The following is a 26288-nucleotide window of genomic DNA, read 5'->3' as shown; positions in this document are numbered from 1 at the left end:
TTATTGTGTTTAGTTCTGAATACACACTGCTTCATTACCGGTAAGTCTGCTCAGAGTCTATTTAACCGGATTACTGTGTTTATTTCAGAGTATAATATACTGCTTTATTACCATCAAGTCCACTCAAAAGTATATTTAAGGGTATACACTACTCCACTACCGGTAAATGGCTCGGTTGGTAACGCACTCGCCTCACAAACTGAGTGTCCGTGGTTCAGTCCCCAGCACGGGTGGAAATGTTGGGCATGTTTCCTTACACCTGCTGTTCCTGTTTACCCAGCATTAAGTAGGTACCTGGGTGTTAGTCAACTGGTGTAGGTCGCATCCTGGGGGACAAGATTAAAGGACCACAATGGAAATAAGACACAGTCCTCGATGACGCACATACTTTCCAGGGCTATCCTGGATGGTCAAAAATGCGAAAAAATATTATCTTAATATGCATCACATACCCATCCCGTGGGCTGTAGTAAAAAAATTAGAGAGGCACATAATGGGTCCAGGGACTGGCCTCCAAAGTATTGATAATTGTGAAAATTTTTGATAATTTTCCTGTAATCTGTGTGCAAGAATTGAAATAATATATCTTATGCGACTTTTTGAAAAGTATAAAGTCGAATGAAAATTTATATTACCTATAAATTCCTTATATATTGTAAAGAGTTGATTGAGGGAAAAATCGATCGACACCATGCCTAACCCTTCTAGGGTAGGGTAGGTGCCTGAGCCCGAGCCTTTAGCTCATAAGACTGTCATTCCCATTTGCCCCCTTGGGGCGGGGATGGCAGACCAGAGAGGCCTAGCTTGTGGCTAGGCCTGGGGACAGTTGGTCCCAAAGATGAGGAGGTACTTGTGCCTCCTCCCATGGGAGACTTAGGTCTCAGACACTCCCTAAAGAGGGAGCCAAGGCCGGGCCACCACTTGGAAAAGGCCCGGGCCGGGAGAATACCGGCTAATCTTTAATAATAATAATAATAATGAGGGAAAATTATTAATTTAATATAATAATGGTTATAAATGACCATTATTTTTAAAGGGGTGGACCGGTAAGCCAGCGGAAGGCCTCGGTCAGTTGACCAAAGCTCCAAAGGCGGGTTATCATGTAAGACCCGTTTCAGGAAACTAGTAAGTAAGTAAGTAAGTAAGTAAGTTTATTCAGGTATACACAAATACAGTTACATAGAATTATCATACATAGCAGCATATGTGTAGAACCTAGGATAACCCAAAAAAGTCAGAGTGACTGACAAACCTTACCTAACCTAATCTAAGTGAGGGGAAGCTGTTGTAATTTAGAGGAAATTAATTTACTTCAGAGTTCTATGGTTTACGAGGCCTGGTCTGAGACCAGGCCTCGGGGGCGCTGACCCCCAAAACCCTCTCCAGGTATACTCCAGGTATATACCGGTTCACTACCGGTAAGCCAACAAAATATATTTTCCTGCATTATTGTGCATCGCTTTATAAAAAAAAAATGTAAAGTGAACCTGAATAGAACAATAGTTAAGAATAAATGTAAAGAACCTGAGAGGAGGATCAGGGGGGGGGGTTGCCTGCTACTATTACTGACGTATACAAATACAGTTACATAGATTATCATACATAGTAGTATATGTGTAGAGAACCTGGGATATTATTATTATTATAATCAAGGGGAAGCGCTAAACCCGTAGGATTATACAGCGCCTGGGGGGGGGGGAGGATGTGGAAGGCATTCAGGCTCAATTCGGGGAACTGGAGCACAGATCCAATTCCCTAAATCAAGAGCCCCTCACCAACATCAAGGAACCTTCCTTGAGGGGAGAACCTGGGGTAACTCAACAAAGTCAGAGTGACTTATTAAGTCGCTTTTAACCTCTTTGTGGCATAATTTTATTTATGAAGGTTTGTGTTGTAAGGAGGCCTACTACTCTAATAAATGAAGGGAATTAAGCCTACTTGAATGAAAGGAATTAGGTACATTTGAGTGAAGGTTGAAGGGATTTAGGCCTACTCGAGTAGAGAATGATGAGGATTAGGCCTACTGAAGTGAAGTTAGTTTAATATGTTTATTATGCACCCCATACCCATCCTGTGGGCGGTAGTCAAAAGATTACAGAGGTACATAATTGGTCCAGGGACTGGACTCCAAAGTTTTGATAGCTGAGCAAGTTACAGAGGTAATGAATTCACAATTTACAAAGGTAACGAACTCACAAATTACAAAGGTAATGAACTCCGGGTAGGTCTAGTCACAATCATGACAATTTACAAAGGTATTTACAGATTACAGAGGTACGTAATGGATCCAGGGACTGGGCCCCAAAGTTTGGATGGCTGAACTAGGTACAAGGTAATGAACTCACAAGTTACGAAGGTAATGAATACTGTAAGAATGGTTACTTACGTTTATACATGGCTGCAATCATGAACAAATTGTAGTGTAAAGGAATTAGGACTACTCGAGTGCAGATTATTATTATAATAAAAAAGAAGCGCTAAGCCACAAGGGCTATACAGCAACTCGAGTGCAGAATGAAGGTAATTATGCCTACTTGTGGTGAAGAATGGGGGAATTAGCCCTACTCGAGTGCACATTAATAAGTCACAAAAAACTAAGCTTTGGTTTATCATCAATCTGTAAAGACCGTAAGGGCGAAAGTGTTTTTTTTTTTAATTATCAAGATTAAATAAACCACATTGTGTGCGAAGCGATGGTTACCTTCCTTGATGTGAAATTTTGGGTTACCTGGAGTTTACCTGGAGAGAATTCCGGGGGTCAACGCCCCCGCGGCCCGGTCTGTGACCAGGCCTCCTGGTAGATCAGAGCCTGATCAACCAGGCTGTTGCTGCTGGCTGCACGCAAACCAACGTACGAGCCACAGCCCGGCTGGTCAGGAACCGACTTTAGGTGCTTGTCCAGTGCCAGCTTGAAGACTGCCAGGGGTCTGTTGGTAATCCCCCTTATGTATGCTGGGAGGCAGTTGAACAGTCTCGGGCCCCTGACACTTATTGTATGGTCTCTTAACGTGCTAGTGACACCCCTGCTTTTCATTGGGGGGATGTTGCATCGTCTGCCAAGTCTTTTGCTTTCGTAGCGAGTGATTTTCGTGTGCAAGTTCGGTAATAGTCCCTCTAGGATTTTCCAGGTGTATATAAACATGTATCTCTCCCGCCTGCGTTCCAGGGAATACAGGTTCAGGAACCTCAAGCGCTCCCAGTAATTGAGGCGTTTTATCTCCGTTATGCGCGCCGTGAAGGTTCTCTGTACATTTTCTAGGTCAGCAATTTCACCTGCCTTGAAAAGTGCTGTTAGTGTGCAGCAATATTCCAGCCTAGATAGAACAAGTGACCTGAAGAGTGTCATCATGGGCTTGGCCTCCCTAGTTTTGAAGGTTCTCATTATCCATCCTGTCATTTTTCTAGCAGATGCAATTGATATAATGTTATGGTCCTTGAAGGTGAGATCCTCCGACATGATCACTCCCAGGTCTTTGACGTTGGTGTTTCGCTCTATTTTGTGGCCAGAATTTGTTTTGTACTCTGATGAAGATTTAATTTCCTCGTGTTTACCATATCTGAGTAATTGAAATTTCTCATCGTTGAACTTCATATTGTTTTCTGCAGCCCACTGAAAGATTCGGTTGATGTCCGCCTGGAGCCTTGCAGTGTCTGCAATGGAAGACACTGTCATGCAGATTCGGGTGTCATCTGCAAAGGAAGACACGGTGCTGTGGCTGACATCCTTGTCTGTGTCGGATATGAGGATGAGGAGTGTACGAATGGTATATAATACCGACATGTGTCTTACTCTCATCATGAGGATGAGGAACAAGATGGGAGCGAGTACTGTGCCTTGTGGAACAGAGCTTTTCACCGTAGCTGCCTCGGACTTTACTCTGTTGACAACTACTCTCTGTGTTCTGTTAGTGAGGAAATTATAGATCCATCGACCGACTTTTCCTGTTATCCCTTTAGCACGCATTTTGTGCGCTATTACGCCATGGTCACACTTGTCGAAGGCTTTTGCAGTCTGTATATATTACATCTGCATTCTTTTTATCTTCTAGTGCATTTAGGACCTTGTCGTAGTGATCCAATAGTTGAGACAGACAGGAGCGACCTGTTCTAAACCCATGTTGCCCTGGGTTGTGTAACTGATGGGTTTCTAGATAGGTGGTGATCTTGCTTCTTAGGACCCTTTCAAAGATTTTTATGATATGGGATGTTAGTGCTATCGGTCTGTAGTTCTTTGCTGTTGCTTTACTGCCCCCTTTGTGGAGTGGGGCTATGTCTGTTGTTTTTAGTAACTGTGGGACGACCCCCGTGTCCATGCTCCCTCTCCATAGGATGGAAAAGGCTCGTGATAGGGGCTTCTTGCAGTTCTTGATGAACACGGAGTTCCATGAGTCTGGCCCTGGGGCAGAGTGCATGGGCATGTCATTTATCGCCTGTTCGAAGTCATTTGGCGTCAGGATAACATCGGATAGGCTTGTGTTAACCAAATTTTGTGGCTCTCTCATAAAAAATTCATTTTGATCTTCGACTCTCAGTCTGGTTAGCGGCTTGCTAAAAACTGAGTCATACTGGGACTTGAGTAGCTCACTCATTTCCTTGCTGTCATCTGTGTAGGACCCATCTTGTTTAAGTAGGGGCCCAATACTGGATGTTGTTCTCGACTTTGATTTGGCATAGGAGAAGAAATACTTTGGGTTTCTTTCGATTTCATTTATGGCTTTTAGTTCTTCCCGCGATTCCTGACTCCTATAAGATTCCTTTAGCTTGAGTTCGATGCTTGCTATTTCTCTGACCAGTGTCTCCCTACGCATTTCAGATATATTGACCTCTTTTAGCCGCTCTGTTATTCTTTTCCGTCGCCTGTAAAGGGAGCGCCTGTCTCTTTCTATTTTACATCTACTCCTCCTTTTTCTTAGAGGAATAAGCCTTGTGCATACATCGAGTGCCACCAAGTTAATCTGTTCTAGGCATACGTTGGGGTCTGTGTTGCTTAGTATATCTTCCCAGCTTATATCGGTTAGGACTTGGTTTACTTGGTCCCACTTTATGTGTTTGTTATTGAAGTTGAATTTGGTGAATGTTCCCTCGTGACTAGTCTCATTATGTCGGTCTGGGGCTCCACGCATACATTTCTGAACCTCAATTATGTTGTGATCTGAGTATATTGTTTTTGATATGGTGACATTTCTTATCAGATCATCATTGTTAGTGAAGATGAGGTCTAGTGTATTCTAGTGTAGGCTCTATTATTTGCTGGTGTAAATTGAATTTTGTGCAAAGATTTAAAAGCTCGTGTGAGTGTGAGTTTTCATCAGAGCTGCCTCCTGGTGTTATTACTGCAACAATATTATTTGCTATATTCCTCCATTTTAGGTGCCTTAAGTTGAAATCCCCCAGGAGCAAGATGTTGGGTGCAGGAGCTGGAAGATTTTCCAGACAGTGGTCAATTTTTAACAGCTGTTCCTGGAATTGCTGGGATGTTGCATCCGGAGGCTTGTAGACTACCACAATGACTAGGTTTTGGTTCTTGACCTTTACTGCTAAAACTTCCACTACATCATTTGAGGCATTAAGCAGTTCTGTGCAAACAAGTGACTCTGCAATGTACAGGCCAACCCCCCATCCTTTTGCCTGTTCACTCTGTCACATCTGTATAGGTTGTAACCCAGGATCCATATTTCGTTGTCCAAGTGATCCTTTATGTGGGTCTCAGTGAAAGCCGCGAACATTACCTTCCTTGATGTGAAATTTTGGGTTACCTTCCTTGATGTGAAATTTTGGGTTACCTTCCTTGATGTGAAATTTTGGGCTACCTTCCTTGATGTGAAATTTTGGGTTACCTTCCTTGATGTGAAATTTTGGGCTACCTTCCTTGATGTGAAATTTTGGGTTACCTTCCTTGATGTGAAATTTTGGGTTACCTTCCTTGATGTGAAATTTTGGGTTACCTTCCTTGATGTGAAATTTTGGGTTACCTTCCTTGATGTGAAATTTTGGGTTACCTTCCTTGATGTGAAATTTTGGGTTACCTTCCTTGATGTGAAATTTTGGGTTACCTTCCTTGATGTGAAATTTTGGGTTACCTTTCTTGACGTGAAATTTTGGGTTACCTTCCTTGACGTGAAATTTTGGGTTACCTTCCTTGATGTGAAATTTTGGGTTACCTTCCTTGATGTGAAATTTTGGGTTACCTTCCTTGACGTGAAATTTTAGGTTACCTTCCTTGACGTGAAATTTTGGGTTACCTTCCTTGACGTGAAATTTTCGGTTACCTTCCTTGATGTGAAATTTTGGGTTACCTTCCTTGATGTGAAATTTTGGGTTACCTTCCTTGATGTGAAATTTTGGGTTACCTTCCTTGATGTGAAATTTTGGGTTACCTTCCTTGACGTGAAATTTTGGGTTACCTTCCTTGATGTGAAATTTTGGGTTACCTTCCTTGATGTGAAATTTTGGGTTACCTTCCTTGATGTGAAATTTTGGGTTACCTTCCTTGATGTGAAATTTTGGGTTACCTTCCTTGATGTGAAATTTTGGGTTACCTTCCTTGATGTGAAATTTTGGGTTACCTTCCTTGATGTGAAATTTTGGGTTACCTTCCTTGATGTGAAATTTTGGGTTACCTTCCTTGATGTGAAATTTTGGGTTACCTTCCTTGACGTGAAATTTTGGGTTACCTTCCTTGATGTGAAATTTTGGGTTACCTTCCTTGATGTGAAATTTTGGGTTAACTTCCTTGACGTGAAATTTTGGGTTACCTTCCTTGATGTGAAATTTTGGGTTACCTTCCTTGATGTGAAATTTTGGGTTACCTTCCTTGACGTGAAATTTTGGGTTACCTTCCTTGACGTGAAATTTTGGGTTACCTTCCTTGATGTGAAATTTTGGGTTACCTTCCTTGACGTGAAATTTTGGGTTACCTTCCTTGACGTGAAATTTTGGGTTACCTTCCTTGATGTGAAATTTTGGGTTACCTTCCTTGATGTGAAATTTTGGGTTACCTTCCTTGATGTGAAATTTTGGGTTACCTTCCTTGACGTGAAATTTTGGGTTACCTTCCTTGATGTGAAATTTTGGGTTACCTTCCTTGATGTGAAATTTTGGGTTACGTTCCTTGACGTGAAATTTTGGGTTACCTTCCTTGATGTGAAATTTTGGGTTACCTTCCTTGATGTGAAATTTTGGGTTACCTTCCTTGACGTGAAATTTTGGGTTACCTTCCTTGACGTGAAATTTTGGGTTACCTTCCTTGATGTGAAATTTTGGGTTACCTTCCTTGACGTGAAATTTTGGGTTACCTTCCTTGACGTGAAATTTTGGGTTACCTTCCTTGATGTGAAATTTTGGGTTACCTTCCTTGATGTGAAATTTTGGGTTACCTTCCTTGATGTGAAATTTTGGGTTACCTTCCTTGACGTGAAATTTTGGGTTACCTTCCTTGACGTGAAATTTTGGGTTACCTTTCTTGATGTGAAATTTTGGGTTACCTTCCTTGATGTGAAATTTTGGGTTACCTTCCTTGATGTGAAATTTTGGGTTACCTTCCTTGATGTGAAATTTTGGGTTACCTTCCTTGATGTGAAATTTTGGGTTACCTTCCTTGATGTGAAATTTTGGGTTACCTTCCTTGATGTGAAATTTTGGGTTACCTTCCTTGATGTGAAATTTTGGGTTAACTTCCTTGACGTGAAATTTTGGGTTACCTTCCTTGATGTGAAATTTTGGGTTACCTTCCTTGATGTGAAATTTTGGGTTACCTTCCTTGACGTGAAATTTTGGGTTACCTTCCTTGACGTGAAATTTTGGGTTACCTTCCTTGATGTGAAATTTTGGGTTACCTTCCTTGACGTGAAATTTTGGGTTACCTTCCTTGACGTGAAATTTTGGGTTACCTTCCTTGATGTGAAATTTTGGGTTACCTTCCTTGATGTGAAATTTTGGGTTACCTTCCTTGATGTGAAATTTTGGGTTACCTTCCTTGACGTGAAATTTTGCGTTACCTTCCTTGATGTGAAATTTTGGGTTACCTTCCTTGATGTGAAATTTTGGGTTACGTTCCTTGACGTGAAATTTTGGGTTACCTTCCTTGATGTGAAATTTTGGGTTACCTTCCTTGATGTGAAATTTTGGGTTACCTTCCTTGACGTGAAATTTTGGGTTACCTTCCTTGACGTGAAATTTTGGGTTACCTTCCTTGATGTGAAATTTTGGGTTACCTTCCTTGACGTGAAATTTTGGGTTACCTTCCTTGACGTGAAATTTTGGGTTACCTTCCTTGATGTGAAATTTTGGGTTACCTTCCTTGATGTGAAATTTTGGGTTACCTTCCTTGATGTGAAATTTTGGGTTACCTTCCTTGACGTGAAATTTTGGGTTACCTTCCTTGACGTGAAATTTTGGGTTACCTTTCTTGATGTGAAATTTTGGGTTACCTTCCTTGATGTGAAATTTTGGGTTACCTTCCTTGATGTGAAATTTTGGGTTACCTTCCTTGATGTGAAATTTTGGGTTACCTTCCTTGATGTGAAATTTTGGGTTACCTTCCTTGATGTGAAATTTTGGGTTACCTTCCTTGATGTGAAATTTTGGGTTACCTTCCTTGATGTGAAATTTTGGGTTACCTTCCTTGATGTGAAATTTTGGGTTACCTTCCTTGATGTGAAATTTTGGGTTACCTTCCTTGATGTGAAATTTTGGGTTACCTTCCTTGATGTGAAATTTTGGGTTACCTTCCTTGATGTGAAATTTTGGGTTACCTTCCTTGATGTGAAATTTTGGGTTACCTTCCTTGATGTGAAATTTTGGGTTACCTTCCTTGATGTGAAATTTTGGGTTACCTTCCTTGATGTGAAATTTTGGGTTACCTTCCTTGATGTGAAATTTTGGGTTACCTTCCTTGATGTGAAATTTTGGGTTACCTTCCTTGATGTGAAATTTTGGGTTACCTTCCTTGATGTGAAATTTTGGGTTACCTTCCTTGATGTGAAATTTTGGGTTACCTTCCTTGATGTGAAATTTTGGGTTACCTTCCTTGATGTGAAATTTTGGGTTACCTTCCTTGATGTGAAATAATTGATTAGGTAAAGCAAGAAAATAATAATACGGAAAGTTTTAAGTTTACTTATTTATTTATTATTATTTTTTTGTGTGAGACAGGGAGAAGGAACATTATTATTATTATTATTATTATTATTATTAAAATAAAACACTAAACCTACTATGGTCATACATACACAAATTTGTATATATAAATTTAGTTTTTTTTCTAGTCTTAATTTCTTAAATTAATAACCATTTTTTGACAATACACAGAATGGAGTACTGTTTCTAATAACATTCCAATATATTTGGTATATGTATTAGACCAAACTATTCAAACTATAATTATCATTCCTCATAACAACTCTTGGTAAAATACCCCAAGACACTACTAAAGTCACCTTCAGACTTCACAATGAGGCAGCCATTAATAACTTCACAACAGCAGTAGAGAGAGAGATTTCGTTCGGATTTTTAACCCCGGAGGGTTAGCCACCCAGGATAACCCAAGAAAGTCAGTGCGTCATCGAGGACTGTCTAACTTATTTCCATTGGGGTCCTTAATCTTGTCCCCCAGGATGCGACCCACACCAGTCGACTAACACCCAGGTACCTATTTGCTGCTAGGTGAACAGGACAACAGGTGTAAGGAAATGTGTCGAATGTTTCCACCCGCCGGGAATCGAACCTGGGCCCTCCGTGTGTGAAGCGGGAGCTTTAGCCACCAGGCCACCGGGCCACCATAACAAACATTGATTGGCACACTGAGCTAGAAATCTATACAGATATTGACGAATGTTTTAATAATTTTCTAAAAAAGACCCAATACCTCTATAACAAGCACTGCCCTAAAAAAAAACTAAACAGATGACAGCTAAGAGACTGAACAGTCCCTGGCTAACACCCAGCATTCTCAAATCCATAAATACAAAACACCGATATGAAAAACAGTACAGAATGGGTCACATAACCAGAGACCAAACTAAACGTTACTCGTCAATCCTAACCAGCCTGATAAGAAGGGCAAAAAAATTGTATTATGAGAACAGGTTATCCAACTTACGAGGTGATATAAAAAAGACCTGGAAGACCCTATCAGAAATTCTGGGAACAAAAAAGATATCACGACATAGCGAAATAAAATTAGCAAAATCAGATGAACCCCAACTCCCACCAACAGAAACAGCAAACAGACTCAATGATTTCTTCTCCACTATAGGACAAAACCTTGCCAATAAAATCCCAAGCTCAGATACCCCACCAAATGACTACCTCACTGGCAACTACCCGAACACACTGTTCCTAGCTCCGACTAACCCATACGAAGTCTCCCTTATTATCAACGCACTGAAAAACAAGGCAGGAGATTTAAATACCTTACCACCCTTTATATACAAAAAAGCGTCACAAGTACTATCACCAATCATTGCAACACTAACAAATCCATTGAATCCTCCACCTTCCCTACAGTTCTCAAAATAGCAAGGGTCACCCCGATCCATAAAGGAGGAGACCAAACAGAGTTGAATAACTATAGGCCAATATCCAATTTACACCCTCTCTCAAAAATCTTCGAAAAATTAATTCATAAACGAATCTACTCCTACCTCATCTCCCAAAACATTCTCAACCCCTGCCAATTTGGATTCAGGCCTAATAAAAATACTAATGATGCTATTATACACATGCTAGAACATATATACACTGCAATAGAGAAAAAAGAAGTCCCACTGGGGATCTTCATTGACTTACGTAAAGCTTTTGATACAGTTGACCATGACTTGCTCCACGTAAAATTGTCACACTATGGTATTAGAGGGCACTCCCTCAACTACCTCAAGTCTTACCTCAGCAACAGAAGCCAATATGTGTACGCAAATGGGGCAAGCTCTTCCGCACAACCAATTACAGTTGGTGTCCCACAGGGAAGTGTCCTTGGCCCTCTTCTCTTTCTCCTATACATAAATGACCTACCAAATGCTTCGCAATTACTCAAACCCACACTTTTTGCAGATGACACTACATACGTCTTCTCTCACCCGAGCCCAGTCACGCTAGCCAATACTGTAAACACCGAATTACAGAAAATATCTACCTGGATGAGGACTAACAAACTTACACTAAACATTGACAAAACCTACTTCATTCAGTTTGGTAACAGAGCTACAGATGTACCTCTTAACATAACGATAAACGGATCACCTATCACAAAGCTAACAGAGGGAAAATTCTTAGGAATCCACCTTGATAATAGACTCAAATTTCATACACATATACAACAAATTTCTAAGAAAATTTCCAAGACTGTAGGCATACTATCGAAGATACGGTACTATGTTCCACAGTCAGCCCTCCTGGCCCTTTATCACTCTCTTATTTACCCCTATCTCACCTATGGAATTTGTGCATGGGGCTCAACAACAATTAACCATCTCAGACCACTAATTACCCAACAAAAGGCTGCAGTTAGAATGATAACAAATTCTCACTACAGGCAACACACTCCACCAATATTCAATACACTAAACCTACTCACCATACAAAACATCCATGCTTATTATTGCACCTATTACATACATAGAACACTTAACTCTGATATTAACCCTCCCCTCAATCATCTCCTTGCCAACCTCAACAGAACACATGACCATAACACAAGGCACAGATCACTCTTTGATGTTCCTCGTGTCCATCTCACGCTATGCAAAAACTCAATCCACATAAAAGGCCCTAAAATCTGGAATTCATTACCTGTAAATATAAAAGAAACACTACCTGTTTATAAATTCAAGTCTCTTCTCAAAGTTCACTTACTCACTCAAAACCAAATAAATACTGAATAACTGAACCTTATAAATTGTATATCTTAAATGTTTCTCACAATTATATCACATAAATGTTAAACCTAAAACCCAATCTAACTTTATTATTTTTTAAATACACTAACAGAATACTCCATTCTACTGAATGTACAACAATGCAAGCAACCATATGACCTGTCTTTGTAATACTCATTTGTGCTTTATAGTTATCTGTTTACAATAATGTATTATCACTGATTTCATCATTGCTTAGTTAATCTTAAGTTAATGTTAAGCCAGCCCGTAATGCTATGCTTATAAGTGGCTTTGGCATGCTGCTCTTACCTGTATTTTTTTGTACCTCTGTATGTATGCTAAAATTTCTAAATAAAATAAATAAAAAAATAATCATTATAATTACAAAAAAAAAAAAAATAAAAAATAAATACATTTAAGCCATCAAAATATTTCTTCACGTTACGCTCATGTCATTCCTTAATTTTTAAATGCTATTTTCTCATTTAGTGATTTCAGAATGTTCTTTATCTAATATTTTCTTGTCCTGATTTTTTTTGTGTTGCAGGTGGGTGGTAGTGGTATTCTTCCTTCTTCCAGCTTCACTGTGTTTTGATGTGTATTACTACACACGATCATGGATCATCTTCAAACTTAATTCAGCTCCTGAACACCACGAGATAAGAGTCAAGGATGTACAACGACAGGTTGGCTACTGACAAATACAAGATTATTATTGTAATACGTGGTAGAATTATCGACAATATGTACAGTAAAAAGGACACAAGTGCAACTCATGTGACATTTTATTGTGGCTTTGTCAAGCCGTAACGGCTTGACAAAGCTCCTGGAGAGCGAAACGTTGCCACACTAAAATGTCACATAAGTTGCACTTGTGTCCTTTTACTTTACATGGTTATTATTATTATTTTTTTTATATTTTATTTAGAAAACACAATACATATTTAAATGTATGCTATGCATACGTTACATAAACTAAGACATGTTATCCATTAAAAATGAAACAACAATTCCACGTTCTACACGAAGGCAACCCACACCCGAACATACAGGTGGATTTAATAAATTCATAAATACTACCTATATAATCCAAAGAATATCACACGTATTTACAAGGACGTATAAGTGATTAATAATAAGAACTATACTGGATATTAACAAAAATTCCTCTACCACACAATCCCAGTACTTAAATAAACCGTTACCCGTAGGTGTATTACCACCATTTACACATCCAACAACATGACCTACCAGACCCCCTTTTAACAATAATTAATAATGCCAGTGCATACAAAAAATATATGCATGCACCGTTTTGAGAAAAACCCTTAAGTAACCTAACAATCACGGTATGCCCTTACCTCATTAAACCTTAATGAGAATTACAGAATTTGGTTATGCATAAACCACAACAAAAATACACCCACAATATCTAATATCAATAATAATAAAACAACAACAAAGAAATTCAAACTGTCAGAACATCATTGTATGACATGGATTTTACACATAAAATTAAAGAATACACTTCATGTTACCTCAACTTTAAACAACCTATGTAAATATTTAATATAAACCAAGACTATAATTATCATTGAAACATATCAAATGGGTTCTCCCCTCACAAGGACGGGGCAAATAATAAAAAGAAACCCCTTCATGAAATACCAAACAGGTACACCCCTACCACTAACTAACTCCTAGCTTAAGATCAAACTTGTTAATGACTGAACACAAAATCCTAATCTCCCTATCTGAAACACAATTAAACATCCTTGACAGTCATATTCGTCACATTAACGTGTGCAAAGATATTACAATCCTTCTTCTATAAAGAAGTACCGTTATAAAGGAAATACTTGTATACTAATTATATCTAAAGAAAAGCTAATTCACAAGGGCAATATGGAAAGTACTTGCAGCTACATGTTAAAACTACAAAATAAGCATCATTCTATACTAACGTACTTGACTACAGTGTTCCTTGCTTTATTTTATATTTTAAAACCCTTCTCAATGTTAATAAAAAGAATTACTGCTATTCACTGGCAATATCATTTTTGCACGTGTTCAGTACTACTTGACCTAAAAAGCCATAACAGCCACTTAAGCCACCTCTCCTCGATAGTGAATGCAATAATATACCCAACCAAAATATGCAATGCAAGGCATTCCATGTATGACTATGTATCCAAGGTACTGATCGCCAATATCAAATATCTCTGCAGGAACATAACCATTTCATAAATATATGCTCTCACTATCTCACCCTCACACCACCTTCCACACTGCTAGCCTAACCTTACACCCCCCCCCCTCACAATAAAAGAGACTCTACCCTTGCCCCCCCCCCTGTTCCCTTAGAAGCTGTGCTACAGTAAAATTACGATAACCTATCGAAAAACTTGATTCCCATTTCCCCCCATATATTAACCTATTCCTACACCTTGTCCTATAAAACCACGCTGCTAACGCTTTTATCCTCAACTGCCCTGAAATCTGCCTCATACCCCAAGAAACATGCAAATAATCTGCCATAACATACATCAAAGCCCTGCCCACTTCACTTGCTACCCCACTAACATCCATCGACAACGATCTAAGAAAAGACCAACTCCCCCCCCCAACAGCCTAATAACCCCCGCCATCCAGACTCTCACCACTTCCAAAGATGAACAAAAATATACCACATGATATGCCGTCTCCTCCTCCCCACAGAATAAACATGTTGCCTCTCTAACCAACCCCATCTTATGCAACATATACTTAGATGCCACCACACCCATTAGAAAACGGTACACCAACTCCCTAACCCTTGCTGGTATCCTAAGCTTCCTGAACTCCCTCCATATGACCCTCCAGTTATACATGGGGTATACTGCGGCCCCCTGCAATACACCCCTTCCCCACACCACACCCACCACTGCGTTTACCTTCAACCTTTTTACCTGCCCCACTGCCAACATGAATCTTATTACATCTTCACACTTTCTCAAATCCCTACCACTCCACCAGTTTCTAGCATCCCTCATCACCCTATCCACCCTAACACCCCCCTCCCCCCCACCCTTAGATACCTCTGCTTAATATATAATACCATTACCCTAGGCCCTAAGGCCAACAAACCTAGTCCCCCCCTTTTCACCTCCGTCATGACCACATCTTTGGACAACCAGGCCCTCCCAAACCCCCACACAAACCTCAACACCCTCCTCTGTATTTCCTGTATATCCTGCACCCCCAAAGGGAACACCTCCGCTACACCCCAGACCTTACTATACACCACCGAGTTAATTACCAACGCCCTCTGCTGTAACGCCACTTCACTGGCCCTCAAACCTTTTAACTTGCCTATAACCCTACTCGTGACTGCTTCTGAGTTAATCCTCCTACATTCCTGCAATTGCTTCATATACCATATCCCACACACCCTAATTCTGTCACAAACCGTCCATCCCATTTCCTCCCCCAATCTCCCCCCAACCCATGTTCCTACTTCCAATAACCTAGACTTTGCTAAATTAACTACCATTCCTGAAACATTCCCAAAACTCCTAATGACCTCTCCCACCCTTCGTAAAGCCTCCCCACTCGTAACTAACACAGTTGTATCATCCACATAACCTACTATGCCCCCCATACTTCCCTCCCACCTCCCGCAATGCGTCGTCCACAGCCTCAAAGAAAGGATGTTGCACGCATGCAAAGAGCAACTGTGACAGCGGGCAACCCTGCCTTAATCCCTGTTCCATCATCACCGCCCCCCCCAGCTTACCATTAACCTGCACCCTCATGACAGCCCCCTCATACAGAATGTGCACCCACCTCACGACCCCCCCTCCAAAACCCAATTTTTCCAAACAGCCCCACAAAAAGTCCCTCTTCACGCAGTCATATGCCTGAGCCCAATCCAATCCAAGGACGCCCCCTCCCTGACAGTTCTCTATAAAATCCCTTATCACACTGTGCCCATTCTTCATAGTCCGTCCCGGAATCCCATACTGACCCCCATGTACGCTACTCCCAATTACCTTCTTTAACCTGTTCCCCAATACCTTCGCAAAAATTTTGTAATCCGTACACATTAACGACAACGGACGATAATCTCCCAAACCCTTCTCCTCTCCTCCCTTCTTTGGCACCAAGACAACGACCCCAGTTCTCTGTGTTTGCGCCATTCTGCCCCATTTCAACATATAATTCAGAACCGCCACTAGGCATTCCCTCAGTACCTCCCAATGTGCTTTGTAAAAATCATTAGATAACCCATCTATTCCCGGTGCCTTCCCCTGACTCAACCCATTCACCACTTCCCCCACCTCTTCCCCCGTAATGCCTCCCTCCAACTCCCGATCCCCCTGCCCCATACCCTGCGAAACCCTCATCCCTCTAAATGTTTCTAACCCACCCACCCCTCCCCTTCTCTTCCATTTCTCCGTAAACCAATAATCAGCATACCTACTGATAGAATCTGTGTCAGTGAGGCCCTGTCCCCTCACATAACCCTCCCCACCCTCCACAACAATATGCGTCACGGTATTCCTCAACTGTCTGTCCTTGAATTTTCTGAGAACATACCCGGTTGGCTTATCACCTTTTAGTACGTCCTCCAATCCTGCCCTGACCCTGAGTGCATCAAAACGTTCATTATGCATCTCTACTAAACGACTCCTAAGTTCCCCCATATCTCCTTCCACTCCCTCCCTACCCCCCCCCCCCCCGCATAACAATCATTCAACTGACCCTCTAAATAATTCTGCAATCCAAACCTCCAGCGTGCCCGTTCCCTGCCCCTCTTCCTAAAAAATTCTACAATTTTCACCTTTGCCTGCAACTCCCACCAATCTAGCAAATCCACCTCCTCATCCCTAGCCTCCCAAAAGCCTTTCCACCATGACTGAAAAGACCGACCTTGATCCTCCTCCTGTAAAAGCCTCACATTTAATTTCCAATAGCTCTGATATATTCTCGGAATACCATCCACCCTAAGGTCAGCCAACACTGCTCTGTGGTCTGATAAACCCACGTCTACTGTTCTAACTCTCTCCACTCCTATCCCCTGCCTCACATAAATCCTATCCAACCTTGCCTCATAACTCCCCTGTACATAGGTATGCTCAACCTGATACCCCCCCCTGCCAACCACATCTACCACCCCGACATCGCACAAAGCATCCCTTAAGACACCCAACACGCACCCCGCCCCCCTAGGTACTACGTCTACATGCCTAATCACACAATTCCAATCACCTCCAATTATCGCTATGGCAGGTAAACCCCTGAGATAATATAACAAAACGTCACGAACAAAATCTGATTTTATCCTTACATTACCAATCGCAGGCATATAAACTCCCACAAAACATACCCTACTCTGCCCCCACCACCCATCCACCCGAACAACCCTCCCCCCACCCCCCTCCTCCCACCCCATGACTCGCAATGGACTGGTCTCCTTTACTAAAACAGCCACTCCGCCCTTTAAAAGCGTTGCCATGCTTACAAACAACTTATATCCTCTCAATCTCAACTCACTACCTGACTTATAGTTATGCTCCTGTAGGAAACAAACATCAACGTCGTACCTTTTGAGGAACCACTCCAACCAGACCCTTTTTACCTCAGTTTTTAGGCCATTAGCATTTATCGTTACACACCTGAATGGTCAGGGAGAGGCGGCTTACCTCTGTGCCGCTGTGGCTTGCTCACACTTCCCTTCAAGCTGCTCACACTTTCCTTATTACTCTTTTTAATAGGACCCCCTACCCCCCCTTGTCTCTCCCCCGATTTTCCCTGTACTCCCCCCCCCTGTAGGGGATTTGCGGACCACCTCTGCCCATGCCTTCTTACCTGGTCTTTGCCCAGGTGTTAAAACATCATCTAATTCAGTCAACCCCACTGGCCTCTTCCTAGAGCTGCCTACCAAAGCCACCTCTTCCTCAGGTACATCCTCCCTGTGTACCTCTGCCACTACAAGTATATCCTTTCCAGTATTCCCTGCTACTTCCGACTTCTCACTCAGCCCTTGCAATTGCTGCGTTTCACTGGTCCGTCCATCCATGTCCTCTCCTACCACGGCCTCCTCCAAGAATTCCTGGAGCACTGACTCCAAGGACACCTCCTGTGTCGACTCCCCCACTTCCTCCACCACCACAGGCGTTGGAGTAGGAACTCCCTCCTCCACCGGGAGTGTGACACACGTCCCCATCTGTTCACCCTCCTTCTCCACCTCCTCACTCCATAGAGGAGTCCCAGTCTTCGCCGCCGCCACCACACTCGTTTGCTGGACGTCCTCCACCGGGGCTGACACCCCCGGGGCAACTCTACGTGCACATTGCGCCGCTATATGATCATAAGAGCCGCAAAGACGACACGTTCTCCTTTGCCCCACATACGACACATATACCTGATTTCTGGTGCCTGTCAACATGACATACGAAGGTATAGGCGTCTTGAGGGTCATCTTGATGTTGTATGACCCTTCCGGGAGGCCCTCATATGGTCCATCCCTCCATACCCCACCTCTGGCTTCATGAATGACTCCATACTTGCTAAAAACTTCCATTATACCAAACTTAGTTGCCTCAAAGGGTACATTCCTCACTCGTACCCACGTATAGTAAGTAGACACGTCATGCAAGCACACATCCATCGTCGAGTTGAGGCACATTCGGCGTTCCTGGTACTCCTCCACCACACTGCTGTAGTAGCTAGTCCTCAGGAACTTCACAAATACTCGTTTCACCCCATTAAGGGCCACACCATACAGTTCCTCGTTAGGGATACCATATAAATCCCTAATAATTGCAGGAAGAACGACGTTCATCGTAGCAGGGCTCAGAGAACCCCTCAACAGCTCAATGCAGACTGTGTTAATCCTCCTGCCGGTGTACTCCGCCATGTCTGAACAGTGAAAACTGCGCAGAAACCAGGATTAGTGGGAGCTACTGCGCAGTGCGTCCGCACGGCCCAACAGCGATGCGAACAATGAAAAAGATTCCCAAATATTGCACAAGTTTCTCATTGTTCAACTTGAGATTAAGACACATGTGCAACATCTGGGTATCTTTATTGTAGACGTTTCGCCATCCAGTGGCTTTATCAATACAAATTCTAGGACATAACTTGAAGACAGTAGAACTATGTACAGAAGATGAGGTAATCAGTCCCTCAACCTAGGATCTCCCAGAATCTCCACGACTATGGTGCTCTTTGCACCTACTCCTAGGTTGAGGGACTGATTACCTCATCTTCTGTACATAGTTCTACTGTCTTCAAGTTATGTCCTAGAATTTGTATTGATAAAGCCACTGGATGGCGAAACGTCTACAATAAAGATACCCAGATGTTGCACATGTGTCTTAATCTCATCTTGCCGGTATTATATACCATTCGTACACATTGTTCAACTTGTCGGGTTGTTAAACCATTACATAATATATCAGTGGAAGAGTTAGTGGATATTGAAGGTTTCTCGAAGGTAAGTTACAATATCTGTCTTCTTCATACAGGTTCGGGAATGGAATATAAATAGCGAGGCTGTCCCTATGTGTACTGCTCGGCCAGGGTGGCAGTCAATAAGCTTCAGGGAGGCTGCCTACAAGAAAGCCTTCCACAAAATACAAATAAATATGGTGGATATCTTGGAAATTGATACAGATGAGATGGTATGGTCAGTGTCTTAGCTTCTGGGGGGGAATATCACATCAATATTGTTAGGTAAGACACATATGCAACAGTTAGGTATCTTTATTTCGAAACGTTTCGCCTACACAGTAGGCTTCTTCAGTCTGGAGAAGAGCATTGTTCCATAGTATGAAACAATATGGAATTGTTTCATTCTATGGAACAATGCTCTTCTCCAGACTGAGGGACTGACCACCTCAAAACTTCAAGGGTGATGGACTGATTACATCGTCTTCAAGTATCTTCTGCTTCTATCAACTTTTCTGTACTCGACTGAAGAAGCCTACTGTGTAGGCGAAACGTTTCGAAATAAAGATACCTAACTGTTGCATATGTGTCTTACCTAACATCCTGTCGGTATTTTATACCATTTTAATGTTCACATCAATATTGTTTTAAGATAACATAAAAATGCTTAATTTTTGTGCACTACCAGTGTTATAAAAATATATATTTTTGTAACAGGATATTTACACTTAGATGTGTATTTCTGAGTATATATGATGAGAGTTTACTTTAATCCCTAGTTTAAGGATTAAATTATTCTTGTCTGGCGATGTAACTCCTACGTGCAGTCTTAAAAATTCGATGGGCTTTAAATCCCATTAATCCAAATTTTGTTTCGGTGTATATATGCTGAATTTATTTCACTCCCTATTATAGGGATCAGGAGATGCTTGCCTGGCTAATGAAACGTTACATACAGCCTTAATAACCTTCTGGGTAGTCGACAGGCTTAAAACCAAATTAACTTGCCAAATTTTCATACATGTTATATACTCCGAGATGTGTGTCTCTCAATGTATATAAATCAAGTTTAATCACTGATTTAGGAATTAATGGTTCGTGGCCTGGTGGCAAAAGCTCTCGCTTCACACGTTGAGGGTCCTGGTTCGATTCCCGTCAAGGGTGGGAACATCCTTCCTTACACCGGTTGTCCCTATTCACCCATCAGTAATAATGGGTACCTGTGTGATAGTCGACTGGTGTGGGTCGCATCCTGGGACGAAATTGACCTAATTTGCCTGAAATGCTCAGCATAACAAGCGGCTTTCTATATAGTAGTATGTCATTGATGTCAGTTATGGTCTGTATACCTTGTACCTGTAGAAATAAATATATATAATGTATCTTAGACTAGTGTGTACAAGAGACACTCGGGCAGTCGACAACCAGTAAATCTAACAGACTATGATTTATTATTCTTTTCTTCCTTGACATTCACAAGGCAGCACTACCTATTGTTGAGTACGAGGGTCATCGCCCCCACCGCCCGGTCCCAGACCAGGTCTTCTGGTTGATGGCTTGATCAGTTAGGCTGTTGGTGTTGCAAGACACAACTCAGCGCAGGCACCACAGTACATTGCAGAGTCACTTGTTTGCACAGAACTGCTTAATGCCTCAAATGATGTAGTGGAAGTTTTAGCAGTAAAGGTCGAGAACCAAAATCTAGTCATTGTGGTAGTCTACAAGCCTCCGGATGCAACATCCCAGCAATTCCAGGAACAGCTGTTAAAAATTGACCACTGTCTGGAAAATCTTCCAGCTCCTGCACCCAACATCTTGCTCCTGGGGGATTTCAACTTAAGGCACCTAAAATGGAGGAATATAGCAAATAATATTGTTGCAGTAATAACACCAGGAGGCAGCTCTGATGAAAACACACTCACACGAGCTTTTAAATCTCTGCACAAAATTCAATTTAAACCAGCAAATAATAGAGCCTACTAGACTGGAGAATACACTAGACCTCATCTTCACTAACAATGATGATCTGATAAGAAATGTCACCATATCAAAAACAATATACTCAGATCACAACATAATTGAGGTTCAGACATGTATGCGTGGAGCCCCAGACCGACATAATGAGACTAATCACGAGGGAGCATTCACCAAATTCAACTTCAATAACAAAAACATAAAGTGGGACCAAGTAAACCAAGTCCTAACCGATATAAGCTGGGAAGATATACTAAGCAACACAGACCCCAACTTATGCCTAGAACAGATTAACTCGGTGGCACTCGATGTATGCACAAGGCTTATTCCTCTAAGAAAAAGGAGGAGTAGATGTAAAATAGAAAGAGACAGGCGCTCCCTTTACAGGCGACGGAAAAGAATAACAGAGCGGCTAAAAGAGGTCAATATATCTGAAATGCGTAGGGAGACACTGGTCAAAGAAATAGCAAGCATCGAACTTAAGCTAAAAGAATCCTTTAGGAGTCAGGAATCGCGGGAAGAACTAAAAGCCATAAATGAAATCGAAAGAAACCCAAAGTATTTCTTCTCCTATGCCAAATCAAAATCGAGAACAACGTCCAGTATTGGGCCCCTACTTAAACAAGATGGGTCCTACACAGATGACAGCAAGGAAATGAGTGAGCTACTCAAGTCCCAATATGACTCAGTTTTTAGCAAGCCGCTAACCAGACTGAGAGTCGAAGATCAAAATGAATTTTTTATGAGAGAGCCACAAAATTTGATTAACACAAACCTATCCGATGTTATCCTGACGCCAAATGACTTCGAACAGGCGATAAATGACATGCCCATGCACTCTGCCCCAGGGCCAGACTCATGGAACTCCGTGTTCATCAAGAACTGCAAGAAGCCCCTATCACGAGCCTTTTCCATCCTATGGAGAGGGAGCATGGACATGGGGGTCGTCCCACAGTTACTAAAAACAACAGACATAGCCCCACTCCACAAAGGGACAGCAAAGAACTACAGACCAATAGCACTAACATCCCATATCATAAAAATCTTTGAAAGGGTCCTAAGAAGCAAGATCACCACCCATCTAGAAACCCATCAGTTACACAACCCAGGGCAACATGGGTTTAGAACAGGTCGCTCCTGTCTCAACTATTGGATCACTACAAGGTCCTAAATGCACTAGAAGACAAAAAGAATGCAGATGTAATATATACAGACTTTGCAAAAGCCTTCGACAAGTGTGACCATGGCGTAATAGCGCACAAAATGCGTGCTAAAGGAATAACAGGAAAAGTCGGTCGATGGATCTATAATTTCCTCACTAACAGAACACAGAGAGTAGTCGTCAACAGAGTAAAGTCCGAGGCAGCTACGGTGAAAAGCTCTGTTCCACAAGGCACAGTACTCGCTCCCATCTTGTTCCTCATCCTCATATCCGACATAGACAAGGATGTCAGCCACAGCACCGTGTCTTCCTTTGCAGATGACACCCGAATCTGCATGACAGTGTCTTCCATTGCAGACACTGCAAGGCTCCAGGCGGACATCAACCAAATCTTTCAGTGGGCTGCAGAAAACAATATGAAGTTCAACGATGAGAAATTTCAATTACTCAGATATGGTAAACACGAGGAAATTAAATCTTCATCAGAGTACAAAACAAATTCTGGCCACAAAATAGAGCGAAACACCAACGTCAAAGACCTGGGAGTGATCATGTCGGAGGATCTCACCTTCAAGGACCATAACATTGTATCAATCGCATCTGCTAGAAAAATGACAGGATGGATAATGAGAACCTTCAAAACTAGTTAGGCCAAGCCCATGATGACACTCTTCAGGTCACTTGTTCTATCTAGGCTGGAATATTGCTGCACACTAACAGCACCTTTCAAGGCAGGTGAAATTGCCGACCTAGAAAATGTACAGAGAACTTTCACGGCGCGCATAACGGAGATAAAACACCTCAATTATTGGGAGCGCTTGAGGTTCCTAAACCTGTATTCCCTGGAACGCAGGAGGGAGAGATACATGATTATATACACCTGGAAAATCCTAGAGGGACTAGTACCGAACTTGCACACGAAAATCACTCACTACGAAAGTAAAAGACTTGGCAGACGATGCACCATCCCCCCAATGAAAAGCAGGGGTGTCACTAGCACGTTAAGAGACCATACAATAAGTGTCAGGGGCCCGAGACTGTTCAACTGCCTCCCAGCATACATAAGGGGGATTACCAACAGACCCCTGGCAGTCTTCAAGCTGGCACTGGACAAGCACCTAAAGTCAGTTCCTGATCAGCCGGGCTGTGGCTCGTACGTTGGTTTGCGTGCAGCCAGCAGCAACAGCCTGGTTGATCAGGCTCTGATCCACCAGGAGGCCTGGTCACAGACCGGGCCGCGGGGGCGTTGAACCCCGGAACTCTCTCCAGGTAAACTCCAGGTAAACAACGTATACAGACCATAGCTGACATCAATGGCATACTACTATAAAGAAAGCCGCTTGTTATGCTGAGCATTTCCCACAAATTAGGTCAGTTTTGTCCCAGGATGCGACCCACACCAGTCCACTAACACCCAGGTACCCATTTTTACTAATAGGTCAGCATGGATAACCGGTGTAAAGAAACACGCTCAATGTATCTACCCTCGCCGGGAATTGAACCCTAGACTCTCGCCGTGTGAATTATTATTATTATTATTATTATAATCAAGGGGGAAGCGCTAAACCCGGAGGATTATACAGCGCCTGGGGGGGGGGATGTGGAAGGCATTCAGGCTTAATTCGGGGAACTGGAGCACAGATCCAATTCCCTAAATCAAGAGCCCCTCACCAACATCAAGGAACCTTCCTTGAGGGGTCGCCGTGTGAAGCGAGAACTTTAGCCACCAGACCCTTTAAATCTCAATTATTTAAATATGTCATAATTAAAATGTAATTCTGTAATGTCTATGACTTTTGTGGTAACACCAGACTGTACGCTGTGAGCCGCTTGTAACAATGGGTCAGCTGACTCACACTCTCACTGAGCTGGGATGGACCATCCCAGTCGTGCCAGAGATGGATGATCTTACTATCGGTAAGTTTTGATTCACATGAACTGTTATTATTATTATTATGCTAATGCGAAGCGCTGAACCTTTTATATTATTCACTCGAACTTTCACTGAGAGATTTTTAATTTTTAAAGGGATGGACTGGGAAGCCAGCAGAAGGTTTTTAGTCATGTGATCATGAGCTCCTGGAGCGGGTATAGTCAAAAATGCACAAAATGGTTATAATCATAACCATAATTTTTAATGGGGTGGACTGGTAAGCCAGCGGAAGGCCTCGGTCAGATGACCAAAAGTTCCAGTTTCGGGTTATCATATGACTAAGACCCACGTCAGGAAACACTTGTCCTGTTTCCTGACAAACTTTTCCTAACCTAACTAGGTAGCGGGTCATCAAATCAACAAAACCAGTGTTAAAAAACACTTGCCCTGTTTTATTATATATACTGCTAAATGCCGGTTATTTTGTAAAAAGTTAATTATATATAACTTAAAAAATAATCATTCAAAAGGTCGCACTTAATGTACTAGAAGGCCACAGGTACCCCATCCCTAGCCATTACACAATTTAAAACTTCAAAAAGCACTTTTTTTCTTCTTTTAAACCCAAACAAATTATGCACCGAACACCTACCTACTTTCTTTTCAGTCACAAAATTAGTAAACTAATTTGTCAGAAAATAGGTAAGACTCATCATATTCTTGCAATGCATGAGTGAATTAAAGTGACCTACTAAACAGTACCCACACAGCTTTTCATTGCTACAAAATCTCCGGTATTATAGTTGGTATCAGTAAATATTTGTTACAGGTGGACTGGTAATGGGTACTGGTATAGAGACGTCGTCACACAAGATGGGACTGTTTCAACATATCTGTGTAGCATACGAATTAGTAGTGGCAGACGGCTCAGTTTTAATGTGTTCTGAGGTGAGGCCCAGTATTACATCAGTGTTCTGAGGTGAGGCCCAGTATTACATCAGTGTTCTGAGGTGAGGCCCAGTATTACATCAGTGTTCTGAGGTGAGGCCCAGTATTACATCAGTGTTCTGAGGTGAGGCCCAGTATTACATCAGTGTTCTGAGGTGAGGTCCAGTATTACATCAGTGTTCTGAGGTGAGGCCCAGTATTACATCAGTGTTCTGTGGTGAGGCCCAGTATTGCATCAGTGTTCTGAGGTGAGGCCCAGTATTACATCAGTGTTCTGAGGTGAGACCCAGTATTACATCAGTGTTCTGAGGTGAGACCCAGTATTACATCAGTGTTCTGAGGTGAGGCCCAGTATTACATCAGTGTTCTGAGGTGAGACCAAGTATTACATCAGTGTTCTGAGGTGAGGCCCAGTATTGCATCAGTGTTCTGAGGTGAGACCCAGTATTACATCAGTGTGTTCTGAGGTGAGGCCCAGTATTACATCAGTGTATTCTGAAGTGAGGCCCAGTATTACATCAGTGTGTTCTGAGGTGAGGCCCAGTATTACATCAGTGTGTTCTGAGGTGAGACCCAGTATTACATCAGTGTGTTCTGAGGTGAGGCCCAGTATTACATCAGTGTATTCTGAAGTGAGGCCCAGTATTACATCAGTGTGTTCTGAGGTGAGACCCAGTATTACATCAGTGTGTTCTGAGGTGAGGCCCAGTATTACATCAGTGTGTTCTGAAGTGAGGCCCAGTATTACATCATATATAAGGAATTTAGTGGTATCTTTCATCCTGAGACATTCTAGACAACGTTTCACTCAATCAAAACTGGGTGAGAAATATCAGAGATCAGAAGACAGGATGGGTAAGGTCAGTTTGTTTAGGTACAAATAAGTAATTACCATACCTAGTAATATATGTGGAGATTACCCAGGACAACCCCAAAAAGTCACAGTGACTTAATTTCCATTGGGGTAAAAATGCAGTAATAGAGATGTAATTTACCTCCATTGCTAATACCGCTGCTACTGTTG

General features: G+C 42.0%; 1 protein-coding gene across 2 annotated transcripts in view; it reads left to right on the top strand.

Moving 5' to 3' along the window:
* Positions 1–26288, top strand: part of LOC128694238 (delta(24)-sterol reductase-like) — a 37621-nt gene that overhangs the window by 134 nt on the left and 11199 nt on the right. For both annotated transcript variants that reach the window (XM_070093566.1, XM_070093565.1), the window contains exons 2-5: positions 12421–12559; positions 19385–19540; positions 24255–24360; positions 25146–25264. In XM_070093566.1, the coding sequence (XP_069949667.1) occupies positions 12421–12559; positions 19385–19540; positions 24255–24360; positions 25146–25264 (520 nt within the window). The remainder of the gene's footprint in view (positions 1–12420; positions 12560–19384; positions 19541–24254; positions 24361–25145; positions 25265–26288) is intronic.

This window comes from Cherax quadricarinatus, chromosome 43, assembly GCF_038502225.1.
Source record: "Cherax quadricarinatus isolate ZL_2023a chromosome 43, ASM3850222v1, whole genome shotgun sequence".
NCBI lineage: Eukaryota > Metazoa > Arthropoda > Malacostraca > Decapoda > Parastacidae > Cherax > Cherax quadricarinatus.
This window is presented reverse-complemented; position numbering and strand designations above follow the sequence as displayed.